The sequence below is a fragment of the Molossus molossus genome, unplaced genomic scaffold (genome assembly GCF_014108415.1).
Source record: "Molossus molossus isolate mMolMol1 unplaced genomic scaffold, mMolMol1.p scaffold_m16_p_13, whole genome shotgun sequence".
NCBI classification, from domain to species: Eukaryota; Metazoa; Chordata; class Mammalia; order Chiroptera; family Molossidae; genus Molossus; species Molossus molossus.
Window position 1 is genome coordinate 45,855,895 of NW_023425348.1, and position 17,420 is coordinate 45,873,314.

Sequence of the window (17,420 nt, forward strand, 5' to 3'; positions counted from 1 at the left end):
GGACCATGAGGAGGCCTGGGTGGTATACCCAAGGACAGTCTGGGTAGCGAGACAGTCAGAAGTCTCAGGTATATAAGCCCCAATTGTACCCTGGCACCCAGCAGTGTGCTTGGCTCAAATAGGTGCTTGGGAGGGGGGGGTTACCAAATTACTTTATTTGAAGGAGTGATATAAATGAAAGAACATAAGTAGAAGGTAAAGGTAACCCCAACTTGCATGCACTGCCTTGGCGAGCAGGGAAGTCACCCCCAGGGCTATGGGAAGCCAGCCCAAGGCTTAGCTCCATCACTGTCTCCCAGGGTGTGCTCTCCAGGCAAGTTTCAGGGGCCTCCATCTTGCATAAGTTGGTTACCTGGTCACACAATTCCTTGATGGATCTCCCCTCATTCAGGTAATGAGTCTCGGTGAAGTCACACGAATGGGGGTTGTTTTTGTCAGTGGCAAGTTTGTGCGATTCCGATAGAGAATGAGTCACACTTTTCCCAAGTGTAATGCACACTCCATTGCCTTCAGCCCATTCTCCCTGCCATCACGGACAGGTTTCTCGACATCCCGAAGGAAGATTTGGTCACCTTGTTGGTTCTGCAGCTTCACTGGTTTCTCAGCACGTTCCCTCTCCTCATGAGATTGGTGAAGAAAATACTGGGCGAAGTGCTTCAAAACCACCTCATCACAGTCAAGGTAGTAAGACATGGACAGGGAGACAGAAGAGGCGCAGAGTTCCAGGTTGATCTGGCGGTTAGTGATGACCTCCGAGTTCTGGGGGTAGTTCTTGCACAGTTGTGAGGGGGTCTCAGTTATCATGGTGCGTGGCTGAGGAGAGGTGACAGTGGTGGGGGCCTCGGGGTGGCCCTGTGAGGAGGTGGTGGAGGGCTGGCTCTGAGCAGCAGGCTAGGTTCCATCCAAGCACTGCCGAAGCAGGAAACGGCGGCAACTCTCTGCAAAGACTGTCAGTAGGTGCTTATTGAGCCCACAAAGGAGAGAATGCAAAGTCCCTGTTGTCAATAGAAATTCCCAATGTGAGATGTGGAAAAAGGAGAAACTTTATTCAGGTGAACAGTTTGCAGATGGGAAAAGCAGCCTAAAAGTTTGCTTTTTATAGAGAAGTTTCCTGCTCTGGTTTCTGACTGGTCCAGTTTTTATGCAAATGAGGGATCTAAATGTGCACAGCTGATTAGTCCAAATTGCACAGTCCTGATTAGTCAGAGTTGTGCATTTTGATGGATTATTATGAAGCAGTTCTGATTGGTCTGTATAGATGCAAATGAAGCTATAGCTACACAGTTCCAATTGGATCAGTCAGGTCTCTCAGTCCATTGATCAATATTATAGTAGAACTCCCTTATGAGGGTTGACTCAGCAAAAGTCCAGCGTAGGAAGTTGAAAGCTTGGTCTATAGCTATTCCCTGAAATGTGGAGTGTTTGAGACGCCTTTGTCAGCAACGTCTGCTAGGCTCTGGTTATGAATTTCAGCATAGTTTACCATGGGGAGTCTTGCTTTGTAGATATATTCCTTCTTGGAATTCACACTGTCCACAAGGCCTTCACAGTCTAGAAGGAGAGACATGACACACTGCACACCCAGGAAGAAGCTTGCCTAACAGTAGGCCGGGACTGTGGCCATTGGATACCTCGAGGGAGTGAGGTACTTCCTGGGTGACGTGTGGGAGGATGGTGTGAGTCGGGGCTGCACAGGGCCTAGCTGTCCCAAGAGTGCAGGGATTGCTGCATGACTCAGGCAGGGCAGGGCTGCGGGCTGGGGAAAGGGTGGGGCACCCAGAGAAAGTGCCAATGACCCCCAGGAGGAGCCACCTCATCCCTGCCTTCCTGCTTCCTTCCTTTTTTAGAGAACGCTTCTGGGCAAAGGCCACTGCAGAGGTTCACAGATAAACAACAGCTTTGATGGCATCTACAACATAAGTAACAAAGATCAAGATGGCATAAAACTGGAATAACTTTCTCAGTGCCAAAAATAAGCATCATCTCAAAGATTACCTTAAAAACTCAGGGCAGCTAAGTGTAGCTGATCTGGAGCCTCAGCGCTGGGCAAAGCTGGGTTAAAGCCTGGCTTAGCTTAAACACCTAGTACCTAAATTCCCTGGGCAAATCACCTGAACTCCTGAAGCCTCAGTTTCTTCTTCTTTAAAAAAAAATTTTTTTTCTTTATTGATTTTAGAGCGAGGAAGGGAGAGAGAGAGAGAGAGAGAGAGAAACATCAATGAGAGAGAACATCAATTGGCCGCCTCCTGCACGCCCCCCCACTGGGGATTTGCCCCACAACCTGGGCATGTGCCCTGACCAGGAATCAAACCAGAGACCTCCTGGTGCATGGGTTGATGCTCAACCACTAAGCCACACCGGCTGGGCTCAGTTTCTTCTTTTTAAATCTGGTGCTGGAGAATATGTCCGTAGGGGGCCTGGCTCATTCAGTAGCGGTTCAGTGATGGGTAGATAGACATTGCTTGTCACTGTCACTGCACCATCCCAGGCCATGGCTATGAAGGAATCTAGGTAACATGCTAAATGCCACAGGGGCCTCCACATAGGGCAGAAAGTCACTCATCTTTCTTAATATTGTTGAGTGACTATGATCATCTACTAAAATTGCCCAAGCAGTATCCTATACCCAAGAGGAGAGAACAGTGTGGTGTAACTGGTTCTCTCCGCCAGCCTCAAAGAGCCCATCCATCCTGCAGCTCTCTATCAATCGTCCCCTGCGCGTTCTCAGCCTAGTCCTAGAGGGCACAAGAGAAGAGGAAGACCCAGCCCCTGCTCTCCAGAAGTGTAGAATCTCCCAGGACAGGCCATTCTCTGAGTAGTAACATACCATGATAGGAAGCCTCCTCAGGTCATGGGTCCACAGCACCTGACAGAGCTGCCCAGTTCTGGTCCTTTGCATGGTGACCTCTTCGCCTGGTCTGCACTATCCTCTTCCATGCCAGCCACACCCCCTCCCTGCTGTTCTCTGCACACGCCAGGCCTTCGCCTGTGCTCCTCCCTCCATCTGGAAGTTCCTTCTTCCAACTTCTACGGGGAAGGTCTCCTGGGAGGCCCTCCTTCCTCTTTTCTCCCTCAGCACTTTCATTTCTTCCACTAATATTGATCGAAGTCTACTGAATAAAACAGAACATGGGACCCACCTGTATGATGCCGCCTCAGTCCTTGTGGAAGAGCAATTATCTCCCTGTTTTGTGATTGCTTATGTATCCATCTCCCCACTAGCCTGTGAGCTCCATGGAGGGAGGAGCTGTCTGTCCTGATCACTGTTGTATGTCCAGCACCTGCCACATGGAGGGTGCTCAGCTGATTGAATGGCTCTGGGTCAGTGGCAGACAGTGAGTCTGACAGCACTCAGGAACTCAGAAGAGGCCATCCTGATGCTAAAGAGTAGCCAACAGAGGGTCCCTGCAGTGGGTAGAATTTGTGTAGTAGGGAAGGGGGCAGGAATAGAATGAGAGTATGGAGGTAGGAATGAGTCTGGGCTGTGCAGGAGATGGTGGGGAGACCTGTCTGTCTTATTGGGAGGAGCAGTGGTGAGGTTAGCTGATTCAGGGCAGGAGGAGTTCAGGTGCTGCCTCTTTACACAGCTCTTGGTTTCCCCAGCTCCTGGTTCTCCCTCCCTCATGCCCCTGCCTTTCAACAAGGTATCGAGAAGTCCATGGATAAGGAACCCGAAGAGCAGCAAGATAGGAGGTCAGAACTCTGGCCATCTGAGAGTCTAGGACCTTCCTCTGTTGAAGTTCCATCTCCAGTCACCTTCCCGACCTGGAATTGCCAGATAAAACACAAGTCACCGGTTCAATTTGAATTTCTGATAAACAATGAGTAATTCTTTACTATAAGTAATATTTGAGACATGCTTATACTAGAAAAGTATTTGCAATTCACATTTTTATTTGCTGAACCTGGCAATCCTTTTCTCACCTCACCCCCCATTTCAGAATCTGTCGCTCACCTCTGCCTTGAGCCTCCAGGGAACCGTTAGACAGGTCCTGGGCCTCCTGCAACAGACTCAGCAGAATAGGAATTCAGCGCTGGAAGAAACATGAAAGATTATTTAGTCCCATCACTTCCCCATGTGTGGACTAGGAGACTGAGGCCCAGAGGGGACAGGTACTGGCAAGCTCTGGGGCCTCTTGCAAATCCTTGGCTGCAACTCAGGCCTCCTGGAGAGCAGAAGGATCCTTAGGCAAGGCCACGGCCTCCCAGAGGAAGCAAGGCAGTGAGTCTCCGTGTTTCCGCTCTGACACACCCCCACCTGGGGCATTTTCCTGGATCCTGACACCCCTAGTGAATCATCTCTATCTGCCAGGCTAGATCTAGGGTAGAGCCCAGGCCCAGGCTCCTCAGCTCCTGCTGGGCTCTGTGCCAGGAGGAGCTGAGTCGTCCTGGGTGGAGGGGGTCTCATGGACAGGAGCGGGTGGGTAGGGCTGGACCTCGTGGGAGAGGCTGGTCTTGCAGGTGGTTCATTGCCTGGCCATTCCTTCAGGCTCTTCAGAGATGAGACCCTCAGAGATGACTCAGCTCAACTCCCAATGGGAGGCTGAAGCAGGGAGTCAGGGCAGGGACTTGGCCAGACCCTCAGGACCACAAGGAGGGTTTTTTCTATCAAATAACCATTCCAGCCCTGGCCAATTTGGCTCAGCGGTTAGAGTGTCAGCCTGTGGTCCAGAGAGACCCAGGTTCGGTTCCTGCTAAAGACATATATCTCGGTTACAGTTTGTCCCTGGCCCTGGTTGGGTCGTGTGGGTGGCAGCCACTTGATGTGTACCTTTCACATCGATGTTTCTCTCTCTCTCTCTCTCTCTCCCTCCCACTCTATCTGAACAAAAAATGAAAAAATGTCCTCCGGTGAGGATATAAATAAATAAATAAATAAATAAATAAATAAATAAATAAATAACCATTCCATGCTCCCTGTTGAAACTGCCCACCACTATCCTGTTCTGTGTTTCTTCATCTCTCCTTTCCTTCCTTGACATTATACTATGTATTAGTTTGTTTGTTGTCGGTCTCCAGTTAAAACATAAATTCTGTTCACTGTCTCAAGATCCTAGAACAGAGCTTGGCACTGAATAGGTGCTGAATAAGCATTTGTTGAGGGAAATTTCCCCTATTACATTTCACTTTGTGTGGAACACATTACATGATGCCACAGGCTCCCCACCCCCACCCCATATCCCTTACTCCCCTACACCCTCACCCATCTGTCCTCAGACATGCATTGCGGTCTCTACCAAGAGCCCAGCTCTGTGCTGGGCTGTGAGCTCCCCAGGTCGGAGTTTATGGCTTCCTCCTCCAATCGCAGCCAGCCTGGGTCCTCAGGCTGAGTACTTAACAGCAAGTGCTGAAATGGAATGACAGTGGGTTTACAGGTGCTGCTTGATGAGAGTTTGGGCTCTCATCTGTCTGCCCCAGTGCCACCCCTCTGGACCAGACAAACCCACAACACCTGGGCATGGCCAGGAAGCTCAATCTCAGAGTCATACCAAGCTGACTACTCTCAGCCAGTGTGGCCCAGGGGACAGACCTAAGCCAGGAGCAGATGGCCAGGCTGCCTCACCATGATACCTGGCCTGTCCCCACCCCTTGCTAAGCCTTCTTCTGCCTGTCTGTACAATGACAGCCTTGGGCTGACTGGTCTCTGAGGTCTACCAGCCCAGACTGACTTTGACTTGTTCCTGCTCCACCCCAAACCTCTGTGCCAGCCACTCCTGCCCTGCCCTGGGGCGTCCCTTATCCTTAGGCCTCAGACTCTCCCCTTCATCCTGGTCAGACTTTTTTGCTGTCCTTACCTCCTGTCCTTCTCTGGGGCCCAAGTCCAAGTCCTATCTTGGAGACCATTAGTGGTTGAGACCAGAGGACTGTTCTGGGGGTACCTGGGACATTTCAAAGTTATCCAGAGAATGTTCTTCAGAGAGCATCTGTCCAGACTTGCCTGGCTCCAGCCCTCTGACCTGTCTCCATCCCAGTCATACACTCCCTGGTATGTCCAAAGCTGAACTCTGCATCTTCCCGCAGATCTGTTCCTCTCTGTCTCAGCAAAGGCACCTCTAGCCAGCTGGTCACCTGGGCCTTGAACCCGAGGTCACAGAGCCTCCCTGCTCTCATCCCATCTCTCATTCAGTCCTTGTCATCCCTCGGTGGCATCCTGGGGATTGTCTACTTCTTACCTCCAGCAGCCTCATACTTCATCTTCTCTCCCCTGAACCTTGAAAGCAGAGGGCTCCTTGACACCACTCTCTCTGCCAGCCCCTCTGCCCTGCTCTGGGGGTGTCCCTTATCCTTAGCCTCAGTCCCTCCATGCTCCATGCAGCAGCCAGAGAGGGATCCTACTGGTAGCAAACCCAGCCTCATTACTCTCCTGCTGAAAACTCATCCATGGCTCCCCATTGCCCTCAGGATAAAGTCAGTTCCTTGGCCTGGTATTTGAGGTGCTGCTTCTTTTTTTATTTTATTTATTTATTTTTAAATCCTTGCCGAGGATATTTTTACATTTTATCTTCAGACAGAGTGGGAAGGGGAGAGAGAGAGAGAGAGAGAGAAACATCGATATGAGAGAGACACATCAATTGGTTGCCACCTGCACAACCCCACCGGGGCTGGGGACGAACCACAACTGAGGTATGTGCCCTTGGCTGGAATCGAACCCGGGACTCCCTGGTCCACAAGCTGACACTCTAACCGCTGAGCCAAACCGGCCAAGGCTTGAGGTGCTTCTTGATCTGGATCTTGCCAGCCTCACCAGCTCATCTCACAGTGCTGACCCACTGACTGCTGAGTGTTCTCCAGCTCCTCGCCTTGACTCAAGGCATTCCCTCCACCTGGAATGCCTCCCTCCTTCCTAATCCTTAGGTTCCTCCACCTTTAGTCATCTGAAGAGTCTGAGGTAGGAATCAACCTGTTACCCAGGGGGAATGGATAAACAAGACTTTTCTCAGGGTGCATGTGTGTGCTTTGAGAGTCTGTCAATGTTTATCTATTTATTCACGAACACATATCCTTGTTTCAAAAAGGATTTGAAGTGGGTTGTTAAATATTTATTGAGTGCCAGCCATATGCTGCAAAGCCTCGTGTGAGCATGCGCTCACCCACACTCCTAACTGCAGACACAAGCCCAGGGAATCACAGGGCCAGGGCTCAGGGCTCCAGGGTTAGGGAATTCAGAAGAGTTGAGAGGAAGGAATGGAGAGCTAGGGCGGTGGGGACAATAGTGAGAAGGGCATGACAAGACGCAGGAACAGAGGCAACAGAAGAAGCAAAGGCTGAGAAAAGGGGAGAAAACCACAGCTTCCCTCTGTGACCCCTGCTTGCATTTTTCTTTCCTCTTATCCAGGTCAGCTTTAGGACCTGTTTCCTTCAACATCGCTGGGTGGGGGACAGAGTGGGATGGAGGCAGTGAGGGTGGAGACTGTGGGAGCCACTAGGCACCAGATTCCCCGTGGGAAGGAGCCAGGTTCCCCACCTGGGTTCTCAGCCAGCTGAAAGTCCTATGGGTACAGCTCACTCCAGAGTTCCCAGCTTTCTTTTCATCATCCATTCATCTCCTCTGTCCCTCTCAACCAGTCTGTATGTATCACCACATCCATTTTGTCAGGGAGGAAACTAAGGACCAGAATGTTGGTGATGGAGCAAGGATTCCATCCATTTGTCCTTAGAGGCTGAGATGCTTCCTCCAGCAGCTTATCCCATGTCCCATCTGCTCCTGCACCCTTTGCAGCCAGACATAGCAAGGGGCCTGGCCAGTGTGGCTCAGTTGGTTGAGCATTGTCGCATGCACTTAAAGGTCGCCAGTTCAATTCCAAGTCAGAGCACATACCTGGTTTTGCAGGTTCGAGCCCAGTTGGGGTATGTATGAGAGGCAACCAATCGATGTTTCTCTCCCCCCACTCCCGCTCCCTTCCTCTCTCTCTAAAATCAGTAAAAAAAAAATATGTTCCTTAAAAAAGAAGTATGTATTGGGTTGGCATCAGGGAGGAACCTAAGAAGAGTCCCCTCTCTGCATCCTCCAGGCAGAAAGGCACTAATGGCCAGGCTTGACCTCCAAGGGCTATTTTATTTTAAATTTTTATTGATTTTTAAATGTTTTTATTGATTTTTTTTTCTTTATTGATTTTTAGAGAGAGAGAGAGAGAGAGAGAGAGAGAAACATCAATTGGCCACCTCCTGCATGCCCCCCACTGGGGATTTGGCCCACAACCTGGACATGTACCCTGAACAGGAATTGAACCGGTGACTTCTTGGTACATGGGCTGATGCTCAACCACTGAGCCACACCGGCCAGGCTGTTTTTATTGAATTTTTAAAGAGAGAGATAGAAATATTGATGAGAGAGAAACATTGATCGGCTGCCTCCTGCACGCCCCCTACTGGGGATCGAGCCCACAACCTGAGCATGTGCCCTGACCAGGAATGGAACTGGGACCTCTCAGTCCAGGGGACAACATTCAATCTACTGAGTCACATTGGCCTGGCTCCATGGGCTATTTTAGATGCTGGGCCCCTCTGTGTTTTTACCCAGCCTTGGACTCAGCTGGGCACCAGGAGACCCGGGTTCCAGCCCCAACTTTGCCATCACCTGTGACTCTGGCCAAAACCTTAGTCCTCTGCCTTTTTCCAAGGTGCTGAGATAGAGGGTCTTCAAGGTGCTGAGCTCCCTGAGCTCTGTGACTTCTGGGTTTCCATGGAATTTGGTTTGTCTTTCTGCAGAGGCTGAGAGCAGGACCAGTTCCCATCCCATCCTGCTGGTCACCACTAAGGGGTGCTCTCCAGGCAGTAGAGACAGTGGCCAGGGATTAAGGGTTCTAGTTTTATCTGTTGCAGCCAAAGCAGGGACAGGCCTGGTCCACTCTCCAACTGACTTCAACTGACCCCTACACTGAGTGGCTGGGATCTGACCCAGGTTGAGCTGAGGCAGCTGTCAATGCAGCCCTAAAATTAGCCCCAACAAGAATAGGGAGGGGACACTGGCCCATGCTTCAGGCTCCCACAGCTCTAAGGGAATGAGCCCAAATCTCACTCAAGGCAGGCGAGGTCAGCGGAGTTCTGGCAGTGAGCCTGCCATGGTGCTGAGTGGGAGAATCACAAATGGGTACAGACATATTTCAGAAGGGGGATCGAAGGAAGGCGCCTTCTACCAGTTGCCCGAGCCCTGGAGTGGCTCCCAGCCCCCAGCTTGTCAGAGGCCTGGGAAGGAGCAAGGAGGAACCTTGCTATTTATATTCTTCTAGAACAGGGTGAAGGGGGCCCAGCCTGTCCTTCCAAGCTGAGTTGGATAACCTTACACCTTGGCATCACTCCCAAGCACAGAGAAGGAGACAGGACATATAGCAGCCTACTATGTAGGTTGGAGACATGGGGACAGACCAGGGCCAGCCCCCTCCCACTCAGGGATAGCAGCTCCGCCTACTTCCCTCCTCTCAGCCTTGGTGCTCTAAGGATCTTACTAAATGCAGATTCTGATTCAGAAGGTCTGGATGATGTGTGAGAAAGATTCTTCAAGGTCCTAACAAGGTCCCAGATTGGTCTGCAGACCACATGTTGATCATAAATCTTACTTCCCAACCAGCCTGGTAGACCTCCAGACCAGGCTCCCTATCTTCTGTCCCACAGTTATTTCCCAACCCCACCCCAGTAGAGCTGGCCCATGCATCTCAGCACATTATATAACAGGTGACTGTTTTATTGTGAGTTTCTGCATGGGTATGTAGGCATTCATAGCAATCCTTGTGGCCTTTTTTATACTGCATGTGGCTTGTTACATGTGTAGAGAGCACACAAAGATGCATGTGTATAATAATAATGGAAGTAGCTAAAATTTAAAAAAATTTTTCTTTTTCTTTATTGATTTGAGAGAGAGAGAGAGAGAGAGAAATATCAATGAGAGAGAACATTGATTGGCCACCTCTTACATGCTCCCCCCACCAACTGGGAATCAGGCCCACAACCTGGGCATGTGCCCTGACTGGGAATTGAACTGGTGACCTGTTGGTGCATGGGTCGACACTCAACCATTAAGCCACACAGGCTGGGCTAAAATTTTTTAAATAGTTAACTATCTGGCCAGGCAAGATACTAACAATGTTACACATAATATCTAATTTAATTCTCATAACAACTCTGATGAGATGAAAAAATTGAGGCTCACAGTAGTGAAGTGATTTGCTCAAGATCACATGGCTGATAAGTGGCCATCAGGGCTGTCAGTCGGGGCTGGCTGCACATGCGCACCCACCTTGGTGCATGTGAGCTTGGGAGCATGAGTGCAAACAGGTGGGCATGGGTGGGTGCAGCAGCAAGGATGAGTAGGTGAGGGAGGAACTGTGCACGATTCAGAGGGTGTGCAGAAAGCGGGGGGCCGGAGGGGAGGGGAGGGAGGAGATAAAGGCATGAGGTAGACCAGCCTGGGCTTGAATCCTCACACTGCCGGGCTGAGCTCTGACATCCTCCTCTGTGAAATGAGTGTATAATAGGTGCTTCACAAAGCTGCTGGGAAAGAAATGTGACAGTGCATACAAAGTGGCCTGCCCAGGACCAGCCTGACATACAGTAGATGTTCAGGATGTGAGCTGGTCCTTTCCTCCCCTTTTGACTGAACTACTTGGCTATCTGGGGAGTGGCTTCTGGCCTGGCTGGTTGCAGCCAGTTCAGTGTTTAGGAGGAGGCATCTGGGGAGGGCGAGGGACAAGCAGGTGCAAGGCCGGTAGGGTGGTGTTTGAGTCACAGCTGAAAAGGCAACCCATGGAAAGAAGGACATCCGGGTTCAGAGTCTGGCCCACTGCTCCTTGAGTTGGCCCAACAGGAGAGGCTGCAAGACTAGAGATGCCCCCAACTCAGGAGGGGAGGCCCTGTCACGAAAACAAACACCCTATCCCTTGACTGAGCCTTCAGCTATGCCAGACACATCAGCCTTCATGGCTCTCTGCAGACTGTGCCCACTGGGGACTAAATCTCCTCTGGGCTGGGCTGGATATCAGTTAGGACAGGTCTTCGGAAGTTCCTGGTGACTAATTTTCTCTTCCTTCACCCATGACCTTAACCTCACTACTGGAGCTGGGATGTCCCTGACACTGCCCACACCTGGGTGACTCCCAGCATGGGCAGCTGGGAGACATCAGTAGGCAGACCCCTTACCTACCAGGCAAATTTGCTGCCTGAGTCCTCCTAAGGTAATGAGCTGCCTCCAGTAGGCCTCTGTAAAAAAGTGGGAAGTTGCCTTTATGGGCATTCATCTCTCCTGGGGCCCAGAGTGGAGGGGCATTCAGATGGAACTCCTGGAATGTCCAGAAGCAGCTGCTGGGGATTGGAGCCCAGAACACACTGCTGATGAGAGCAGGCTAAAGGTGGGAGACCAGATTATAGCACTGGGGGGTCCAGATAGCTCAATACATTCACCTCCTTCATTTTCCATGTGAGGCTCCTAAGGCCAAGAGAGGGCCATCACCAGGCAAGGGTCACCAGGAGAAGGGGCACAGAACCCACCCCAGCCACTGATTCAGGTTGCTGGTGGAAGAGCCTTCAAAGGAAGCTGTGAATGACTCAGCGTCTGGCGCCCCCATGTGGCATAAGGGAAGAAAGACAGTGCTGTGAAGAGGTTTGGGAAAAGGTTCCTTGGGTGGAGTAAGTAATTCCAGTGTGTGGAGGCATCCCTCCTGGATAAAAGGAGGACACTCTCCAGTTACACAGCCCCTGCCCCTACTGGTCACACTCCAATATATACCACCGCACCAGACTGGGAGCCTCCAAAGAGCAGGACGGGATCTGATCCATCACATCCCTTGGGTGTGCCAGGAACGCATTGTGAAGGTTTGAGGAAGTGGTTTGAATTGGATTTACTTCAGTATAAATGGAAGGAAACAGTGTAGAATGTGGACAAAGATTTATGTGCAAGAATGTTAATCAAATCCACGTCTGCAAAAGCAAAACTTAGGTTGATGATTATTGAAGTGGGTGATGGCTACAAGGGTTTGTTATATTATCCCATTCATTTTTGAGTGTGTTTGACATATTTTGAAACAAAGGAGTTAATAGAAAACATAAAGGTCCAACAATAGAAATCTAAATAAATTATGGTGCAGCTGTGCAAAGGAATAATAACATTTAAAATGCTCTCATGGAGTCCTTTTGTGTTTAATCATAATAGCTTTATTGACACATAAATCATATAACATATAATTTACCCACTTAAAGTGTATGATTCAATGGTTTTTAGTATATTCACAAAGTTTTGTAATTATCACCACAATCAATTTTAGATCATTTTCGTCACCCACCCCCAGTGAAAACCATTAGCAGTCACTTCTCATTTGTTCCTAACCCTCCCCCCTCTCCACAACCCAGTCTACAAATCTACTTTCTTTCTCTAGTAGATTTGTCTGTTCTGGACATTTGATAAAAATGAAATAATATAATATATGGTTTTCTGTGTCTGACTTTTTTCACTTAGCATAACGTTTTCAAGGTTCATTCATGTTGTAGCAAGTATCAGTACTTCATTCCTATTTATGGCTGAATAATATTCCATTGTATAGATTCACCACATTTGTTTAACCATGCATTAGTTGCTGGACATTCGGGTTGTTTTCATTTAGGAGCTATTATAAATAATATTGGTAATAACATTCATGTAAAAGTTTGAGAAAAATAAATAAATGTTAGAAAAAGAGATAATGCAAATAAATTAAAATATGAAAATGTATCGAATGAAGCTGATTAAACACCTGTGTGCAGGACCTTGGGCATGTGGAGTGGGGGATCTGAGTGGGGATGGGAGAGGCAGAAGAATCCAGGGTATAGGTTGTCCAGATCAAGAACATCATCCTCACTGGGAATCAAAAAGGTTTCATGCAGGAGGCAACCTTGCTGGCTAGCCTCTGAAGCAAAAGGCAGACTTAGATTCATGGAGATGGGGGGTAGGTTGCAGATTCCAGGTACATCAGACACAGGCCTGACCTCTGTGCACACAGCGCCTGGGTTGCAGAGGAGGACTCCAGTGTCTCTACAGGCAGAGACAGTTCTGCCTGAGACAGTTCTGAGCAGGCCTGGTTCTGCCTTAATTTGTGTGATTGATCTTGCCCAGTGTGCTAAAGATGAGTTTCCTAATCTGTGCAATGGCCATGATAACCTCCCTTGAGCATTGTTTCGCGAGCATTGAGTGAAATAGGAGCATAAAGTAGCCTCCAGCACAGGCCAGGCCCACAACAGGTGAGTGATTCGCTGCAAGAAAAGGAGAGGCAAGGGTGAATCTGTGGATGGGATAATTTGGGGGGAGGTTTGAGGGGAGGGACTCCTAGCTGGACCTTGAAGAATGGAAGGTTGGTTGAGGAGGAGGCTGACATTCCAGACAAAGTAGCTGGGATCTTGAGTCCCCAGCAGGAGGCAAAGGGTTAAAGGAGAAGCTGGACTGGAGGTGGGGTGTTGGAGGGAGGGATGCCAACCCTCTTCACAATAGAGGTTACCACACATTACCTTCTTTTACCAGCTAAGCCTCAAGGTCACCTAGAAAGATCCAGGCCTCCCAGCTGAGGGCTCTTCTGCAGAAAGCTGTCCCAGTACTAGGGGGTGGGGGTGGGGTAATGGAAAACAGGGATTTGCATCAGCCCTGTGTGTCTTCCCCTCCCACCTCCTCACAAGTGGCCACCCTGGGATCAGGGAGTTAGAATAAAGGGATGAAGGCAGTTTTATTTTCTTCTTTACTCCTGTTTTTTCCAAGCCCTCCACACTGGGCAAGTGCTGCCTTTGTCACCATAGTAAATGTCACATACTGCTGTTGCTGCTTTTTAAAGAATATTTCCAGGACAGTTTGCTTAGACTTTACAAAAAGTCACTGTTACAAATATTCTGCAACTTATTCTCAAATGTTTCTGGGTGTGTCTATGGGGGGAGGGGGTATCCAGGGAGATAAAGCAAATGTGGCAAAATGTTAACAACGGAGGCACCCTAGGAAAAGGATATGTGTATGTGGGCATTCGTGGTATTACTCGTTCCACTTTTCCATAGATTTGAAAAGTTTAAAAATGTGCTTGGGAGAAAAGGCAAGATAGAAAATCACATATACAACACGAACCCAAAATTAGAAGGAAGGAACAACAAAGAAACAAAATCTTTGTGATCCTGAGTTAAGCAAAGACTTTATAGATACAATAACAGAAATGTGATCCATAAATAAAAAGTACTGACAAATTGGATTTAATAAAAATTAAGAACTTCTGCTTTGAAAGACACTGTTAGGAGAATGAAAAGACAAGCCTCAAATGGGAGAAACTATTGCCAATTACATATCCAAGAAAGAAGTTGTATTCAGAACAACTGTAAAAGAAAATATAAAAAATAGCCCTGGCCGGTTTGGCTAAACGTTTAGAGCATTGGCCTGTGGACCAGAGAGTCCTGGGTTCCTACTAGGGGCATGTACCTCTGTTGTAGTTTGGCCCCACCCTGGTTGGGGTTGTGCAGGTGGCAACCAGTCCATGTGTCTCTCTCACATCGATGTTTCTCTCTCTCTCTCTCTTCCCCCCTCTTTCCCTCCCGCTCTATCTGAAGATAAATGCAAAAATGTCCTCTGGTAAGAATAAAAAATATATATGTAAAGAATTCTGCCCTGACCAGGTGGGTCGATTGGTTGTAGCATCATCCCAGACACTAAAAGATTGTGGGTTTGGTCCCCAATCTGGGCGCATAAGAGAGGCAACCAATCAATATTTCTCTCTCATATCACGTTTCTCTCTCTCTCTCTTTCTCTCTTCCCTTCTGCTCTCTAAACATTTCCTTGGGTGAGGATTAAAAAAACAAAACAAACCACACAATGAGATGCCACTACACATTTATTAGAATGGCTGAAATTAAAAAGACTGACCATATCACATGTTGGTGAGGATACAGAGCAACTAGAACTCTCATACACTGTTGGTGGGAACATTATTTGGCATAACCACAATAGAAAACAGTTTAGAAATTTTTTAAAAAGCTAAACAAAACTTACCAATAACCCAGCCATTCCACGTATTGATATTTACTAAAGAGAAATGAAAGTATATGTCCAAAAAAAAAAAGACTTGTGCTTAAATATTAAAGCAGCTTTATATGTAATAACTCCAAACTGGAAATAACCCAAATGACCATCACCAAAAGCATAATCAACAAAAGAAAAAATAACCCTGGCCGATTTGGCTCAGCGGTTAGAGTATTGGCCTGCAGTCTGGAGAGACCTGGGTTCGATTCCCGCTAAGGGCATGTACTTCGGTTGTGGTTTGTCCCCGGCCCTGGTTGGGTCGTGCGGGTGGCAGCCATTCGATGTGTCCCTTTCACGTCAATGTTTCTCTCTCTCTCTCCCTTCCACTCTATCTGAACAAAAAATGAAAAAATGTCCTCAGGTGTATAAAAAAAAAAGAAAAGAAAAAATACATAGCCCTGGCCAGGTAGCTCAGTTGGTTAGAGCATGGGCTCCATATACCAAGGTTGTGGGTTCGATCCGCAGTTAGGGCATATATAAGAATCAACCACTAAATGCATAAATAGGTGGAACAACAAATCTCTCTCTCTCTCTCAAATCAATCACTCAATAAAAATTAAAAAAGACAAAAATACATAAATTGAACTTCATTAAAATAAAAAAATGGCCCTGGCTGGTTTTGCTCAGTGGTTAGAGCATCACCCTGCGGACCATAGAGTCGCGGTTTTGGTTCCCCCCAGGAGCACGTACCTCGGTTACAGTTTTTCCCAGGCCCGGTTGGGGTTGTGTGGGTGGCAGCCACTGGATGTGTCTCTCTCACATCGATGTTTCTCTCTCTCTCTTCATTTTTGTCTATTTGCTTATTTGTCCAAACTGGCTGGGCTACCCAGGAAAAATTTATTTGTTTCTTTTTTTTTAATCCTCACCTGAGGACATTTTTCCATATTTTGTTCAGATAGAGTGGGAGGGAGAGAGAGAGAGAAACATCGACGTGAAAGGGACACATCGAGTGGTTGCCACCCGCACAATCCAACCAGGGCCGGGGACAAACTGCAACCAAAGTATGTGCCCTTAGCAGGAACCGAACCCGGGTCTCTCAGGACCGCAGGCCGACGTTCTAACCGCTGAGCCAAACCGGCCAGGGCCAGGAAAAATTTAAATGCATGTCCCCACACAAAAAAATTTGAACACAAATGTTTATAACAGCATTATTTATAATAGCCAAAAGGTGGAGACAACCCAAATGTCTATCACCTGATGCATGGATAAACAAAAGTGGTTTATCTATGCAATGCAATATTTTTGTTTTGAGGTATATTTAATATAAATGTTTTAAAATTGAATGTAGTAATGGTTGTATATATCTGTGTATACACTAAAAACTATTGAATTGTATACTTTAAATGAGTGAATTAAATGATATGTGAATCTATCTCAATAAAGATATATTTTTAAAATGCATATATACTCAATTTTTTTCCGAAGAAAACATACCAAAATGCCAACAATGGGTAGCTGAAGGTGGTCAGATTATAGATTATTTTCTTTCGTAATTTTTCCTATTTAGGGGAGAAAAAGAGTGAGGCACTTGTGAGAAAGAGAATGAAGTGAACAACAACCAAATGAAATGAATGAACATTGATTGGATCCTGGATCCCTTCCCATCCCTTCCACAAAATAGCTATACAACATGGCCCTGCGGTTCTCAGAGGCCCACCTCTGCCCTGGACTTTCTGCTGCCGCAGCCCCCTCCTGTCTGAGGCGAGTCCCTTCTTTATCCCAGAACCTACCACTGGGTGGCACTAAGGTCTTCAGTGAGTGAAGGCTGGCAGTGCCATTCCCAGTGGGATTCAAGTCCCACTGATTGGGCCCCAGGTGGCGCTGTCAGCCCAGGTAAGGGCTGGGGAGTCCCAGGCCCCAGAGCCTTGGCTCTAGGGCAGCCAGGCATGCGGATAAGGAACGGATTGTCAAACCCTCAAATCCCAGAGCTTCTTTTACTCATCCCATCCAGTGCATCCAGGCCTGATTTAAAAGCTCAGGATGTCAAGGCTAGATCGACAGGGGGATTCCCTGGCCAGCGGATAAAAAGAACAGTGATCCTTGTCTCAGGCCACACAGAGGGACTAAGAGGGCCCAGGTCTCCTGAGAGGTCTAGAGCGTGTGAGCAACCACCCAGCAACAGCCACTTCACCCAGACTCTGCCACAATTGGCTGTAAAGTAGGACAGCCCCTTTCCTCTCCGAGGCCAAACCCTGCTGCCTCCTGTGGGTATTCAGAGCTAACAAATGGTGGGAGTGCTGGTTCTGGTGTGCAGCACTGGCTTGTGCACCTTCCCCCCCCACACACACACCCCTGAACCCTAGAGAGCCTGGCTGTGAAATGGAGGCTGGACCCAAGAGCTCTTAGCTGCAGGATACCCAGTGGGCAAGAGAGGCCTGGGTGTGGGTCTGTCACCTTAGCCAAGACAGGCCTC

At 48.3% G+C, this 17,420-nt stretch overlaps 1 protein-coding gene across 1 annotated transcript; it reads right to left on the reverse strand.

Annotated features, from left to right (window-relative positions):
- Positions 1-471: 471 nt before the first annotated feature.
- Positions 472-804, reverse strand: LOC118628548 (ferritin heavy chain-like). The gene has a single exon (XM_036259530.1). The coding sequence runs from the start codon at positions 802-804 to the stop codon at positions 472-474; it is 333 nt and encodes a 110-aa protein (XP_036115423.1).
- Positions 805-17,420: the final 16,616 nt, after the last annotated feature.

Coding starts and splice junctions, on each gene's coding strand:
- LOC118628548 (XM_036259530.1), bottom strand. CDS start 804: ATGATAACTGAGACCCCCTCACAACTGTGCAAGAACTACCCCCAGAAC.